The sequence below is a fragment of the Cynara cardunculus genome (assembly GCF_001531365.2).
Source record: "Cynara cardunculus var. scolymus isolate 2C chromosome LG 13, CcrdV1, whole genome shotgun sequence".
NCBI lineage: Eukaryota > Viridiplantae > Streptophyta > Magnoliopsida > Asterales > Asteraceae > Cynara > Cynara cardunculus.
The window spans coordinates 6,180,738-6,186,071 of NC_037540.1; the positions used below are offsets into that span (position 1 = coordinate 6,180,738).

At 31.8% G+C, this 5,334-nt stretch overlaps 1 protein-coding gene across 1 annotated transcript; it reads right to left on the reverse strand.

Moving 5' to 3' along the window:
* Positions 1-3,249: 3,249 nt before the first annotated feature.
* Positions 3,250-4,719, reverse strand: LOC112524357 (3-ketoacyl-CoA synthase 5-like). Its single transcript, XM_025134142.1, has one exon. The coding sequence runs from the start codon at positions 4,717-4,719 to the stop codon at positions 3,250-3,252; it is 1,470 nt and encodes a 489-aa protein (XP_024989910.1).
* Between the last annotated feature and the right edge of the window lie 615 nt (positions 4,720-5,334).

Sequence of the window (5,334 nt, forward strand, 5' to 3'; positions counted from 1 at the left end):
TAATATACAATGTGTGTGTATATATATGTATGTTTATTTATAAAACAATAATAAAAAAAATATAATATGTTATTGTTGAGTTTGACATTTGATTAAAATCAAATCAATTTAAAATGTCAAGGCAATCAACACCCTCTATTAATAAGAAGTGCCATTAACACTCCTCTAAATTAATTAAGGGTTATGACATGAAAAGAAGACATAAAGTACAAGCTAGCTACATGCACCACATGATGTTTGTCTACTCCCCTCAATTAATTTTGAATGAGGTGAAAAGTGAGATATGCTATTGTTAGTCCCAAAGTACATATATCTCTACTTAAGAGTTCCAATCACAAACCATCCTATTTGAATAAATCATATAAATCATCTTATTCGTTTATTTTATTGTTTAATTTTATGAATTTTTTTATTAAATTATTTTATATAATATTTTTTGATAAAGTTATTTCATATATGATTATGAAATTGTTTCATATAATAGTTAATGAAAGTTTAATAAAACTGTTTCATGTATTTCACTAAAAATTAAAATAATGAAGATGATAATATTCATGATTAACATCTTCCACAATAAAAATGATTAATCAATCACTCATAATTACAAAAAATGAATAAAATGAAAAATTATGATCGGTTAAATGAGGTTTGTCCGGTTTGTACAAATAACATGGTTTACAAAGTAAACCTTATATATATATATATATATATATAGAGAGAGAGAGAGAGAGAGAGAGAGAGAGAGAAAGAGTAATGTTTATATCTCACAATAACAAAATTAAGTTTATAAAACGTCATCAGTAAATAAGGTTTCTAATATACCACTTTATAAGACCAAAAAGTAAAATGTCTTATATAAAGATGTTGTAATAAGTTTGTAGAACGCGTTTTAGCGTTCGTAACAAGTTTGTTGTTACACTTTTATAAAAAACATCATATTAACTATTTTATAGAATAGTATTTGAAAAAAACATCTTATAAACACAAGTGTCCTATAAAAAGATGAATTTAAATGACACATTTATCAAAAGTGTAGTTAATGCGATGTTTTGTATTAAAAAGGTTCTAAAAACTTATTAAGATGCCCAAAAACATCCTACAAACTTATTACAACGGCTTTAGATATTATGTTTTATTTTTTGATCATATAAACTATATCTTATAGAGTGGTCTATTATGCTGCTTATTTATTGGTGACGTCCTATAAAGCCAATTTTATTGTAGTGCGTGTACAATAACCAAACAAAATAATAAAAACAATAAAATCACATGTGAATTCACGCAACTTTTGCCACGACATTGAGGTCGTGGGCCACATCGTCCACACTCCCTTGCGTTAACCGTTTGTGTAAATTCACATGTGATTTTGTACATGATTTGGTCGTTTTCATGTTCTTTTATTTGAATATTGTTCTCATTTAAATCTAACTCTACATGTAGAATCAATTTTTTAGTGGTATGTTTTGGAGATTTGAAGTGTATTTGCTATGTATTAAAAATCATTTTACTATTAGAAAATTGACTATATTCGGTAAAAAATTCTGTCGAAAAAATACCGGCATAAATTAAAAAAATCAACTTCCGTTGACTTCCGTTGGTAATCCACCACTGAATAGTTGATTTTTTTTTATCTCAACAAGACTTCCGATGGAATAAAAAAAATTAAAAATTAATTATCTCTAATTGCATTAAATTATCGATGGATTTTTTGTAATTTATTTAAAATTAAATTTTATTGGTAATCTGTAAGTAATTTTAAAAATACTTTTTTTTTGAAATTTTAGTTTTCAATCGAATTTCTGGCAATTTTTTTTTAAAAGGTCTCATTTGTTTTTTTTTTTTTTTTTTTTTTTTTCATTTTTCATGATTTTGCTTTTATATATATACACACACCACATTAGTACCTATAATGAATCATTATTCTTTTATCGAATCCAATTCACACATACATGTATCCAATACATATTTACATTCAAACACATAATTCATTGAAAAATAATTAAATTATCGGTGGCAGATAATTTAACTAAAATTTAAAAAAATATTTTTTTAGAAATATAAATTTAAATTTCCTACGGTTAATCCCATGGAAATCCGTCGGATAATCCCCCGAAAAACTTAATCTTAATTACTATATATAGTTAATTAAGTCAAAGAAACCGAACTTACAAAAAATTAGTGGTGGATTTTCAGCAGATTCCGCCGGAAATGGTCAATTGTTGGAAATTGTGTTTCAGGCGAGTCTTCTTTCGGCAGCCGGAATCCGCCGAAAAAAATAATTTTCGGCAGATCTTTGACGGATTTGTCCGTCAGAAATGTTGTCCTGTTTAGTAGTGATATTTGTATGAATGAATTCATAAAGTACCGGTTGTGTACAAAACATATAGTCTGGAAAAAGTTAACGTTTTTTACATTTTAAGTGATTAAATTTATGGACAAATAAATCATTGAATTTATTGAAGTCAAACAATTTTTTTCTAAACTTACTAAAACCTAAAAAACTCAACGAACTATCTGAACGATTTAGCCTCTAGATTTTTTTTAACGAACAATCTTTATACTTATAAAAAGAAATAAACCAACTTTCTATTAATGTACCAATGGATGAATAATCAAATAAAATGTTTATACACCATTTTCATTAGTTATTATTTAGATTTAAAATGAAAATAAATAAAAGAAATTAATAATTATTTAAGTCTTAAATTCAAATAACAATTACAAGACAAACATATATGATCGAAATTTGAATTTAGAAAACAAATAATGGTTATTATAAATGATGTATTTTTTTTTTATGTTATTGGTTGATTATAGTTTACTAGTAATTTAATTATACATCAGAAAAAAATAGCATACGTATTCCTTTCATTTAAAACATACCCATAAATTATTCCATGGTTTTAATAAGTACAAGGATTTATTTATCGAATGTTAAACAAAGTTGGGTTATTTTGCACTTTTCTCACAAAATTATTTATTCATAAACTAATTAACTGAAAAATATGCAATAAATAAAGTAAAAAAAATAGTTGCCACAAGCTTCATAAACCAATAAAAACATAGGCTTAAATGCTAAACATCCAACTAATTAATGATACATATTTCTCTTTTTATCGAGACAAGTAGACCTTAGTATAAAGCTAGAACATGTAGAGGTAGGTGCAAGCATGCAACCTTTTTATTTCTAGATCCTCAAAGAACACAAACCAATAAAGAAACAATGGCAGATTCTCCATTATCGTCTGCTTAGAGCTTCAATACTTCTGGAACAAATACTGGGTATTTGTGAATACGATCTGCCCATGCCCCAATTTTTGGAGCTTCAATCTCTCTGTTACACTTCCAAACCACACTGTTACACTTGAACCCACTCCCAAACCCTATTTGCCAAACCCTATCACCTTTCTTCATCCTCCCTTTAGCTTCTATGTATCCCATCTGATACCATACTGATGATGATGATGTATTCCCAAACCTATGCAGTGTCATCCTTGATGCCTCCACATGTTCATCTGACAACTTCAAACTCTTCTGGATCTCACCAATTACTGCACGTCCTCCTGCATGGATACAGAAATGATCGAACGCCTTTCTGAAATCAGGAATGTAGGGTTTCCACTGCAGTTTAAAGATTTTTCTTGCTAAAAAGTTGAAGAGAAATGAGACTTGTTCAGAAACAGGAAGAACCAGTGATCCCAATGCGCTGATGTTTGATTTCAAGGACTTGGCCGCTATTACCATCAGATCCATGCTGAGGGCTATTCCTACATGACCTTCACTGTCTTCTTCTTGCATGACACAGCCATAAGATTTGTCTTCACCACCTTTATGAGTTCGGACCACATGCAAGAGACTGTACTTTGCATGTTTACGTAGGGACGTTTTGTTTGTCAAGAGGATTGAAGCTCCTCCCATTCTGAAGAGACAGTTTGGCAAAAGCATCGATCTTTCCTTACCCATATAAGAATTTGGGGTGATGATTTCAGTGCTTACAACGACTGCATTTGATTCGGGATGAACCTGAAGAAGGTGTTTTGCTAAGTCAATGGCAATAAGACCTGCGCTGCACCCCATCCCAGACAAGTTATAGCTCTTCACATTACTTCTCATGTTGTACTTGTGAATCACCATAGCTGAAAGAGATGGAGTTGGAAGAAAGAGGCTGCAGTTCACAATTACAATATCAATATCATGAGGGCTAATCCCTGTTTGCTGAAACAAAGAGTCCATTGCCGAGAAAATGACAAGTTCGGTCTCTTCTCTAGCACCGATCAAAGTTGGCCTTGGTGGTAGGTAATGTAATGGGTGGGGTAAGCTTGTTTCTTCACCCAACCCTGCCCGCTCGAAGATCCTAAGTTGGAATTCAATGCTTTTGGGCTCCGATGCTAAGATGAGGCGTCCGTGTTCGTAAGCGGTGGCAAAGGGTACCCTAAACCTTGGGGGAGGCTTGAAACAAGCAAAGTCAAGGAGGTAGACAGTTGGTGGCTTAATCAAGAAGGAGAAAGTGAGCTTGATGATGATTAGCAGTAAGAAAGTGATCTTGATGTAGTGGATGAAGGAGAGATTTAGAAGGAGATAATGTAGAGAGTTAAGATGAGAACCTAAACCTTGTTGAGATGCATGGGTGGAGATGGAAAGGGTTAGGAGTATGAGCAGGAGAATGTGAGCATGGCAGATGAGATACTCAAAGGCTTCTTCTGCAAATTTCTTTGACATCTTGGAGGAACAAGAAGGAGAAGGATTGGGAAATGGGTATAGATGAGAAAAATGTGTGGAGGGGTATATACGAAGGTGAAAGATTTAAAGAAGTGAAGGAAGGGGAAAAAGGAAATGTGTAATGAAGGGTTTGTCAGAGGCAGATGGGAAGATTAAATGAGGGCCTCATCATCATCATCATCATGCATGCATCTCCCATATTGTTTTTTCATTATATTTATAATATAATATTAATTAATGAAGGACAATAAGCTTATTATAATGATCGAAGTGATTGAACATGCAACGGACTATATTATGTCATCTTTCAGAACTTCCCTCAAAGGGACACATTCATCCGATTACCACATATATACACGCAGGAATCGACTGTCTTAAGGAAGGCTATCGGGGATTGCTCGCTGACAGATGGAATTGGAAGTTATCTTTTAACGGTCTTTTTTCTGATAGATCTCTATGTTATATTATTGAAAAAGTTTTTTTTTTGGGTGCAAGTCACCATCTTTATTTGGCAGATTATGCTTGACAAAGTCACAACCTGAGACAATTTAATTAAGGGGAGGTTTACCAACTTTTACCGGATAAGTGCTGTCTAGATAAGAGTGTTGATCCGGG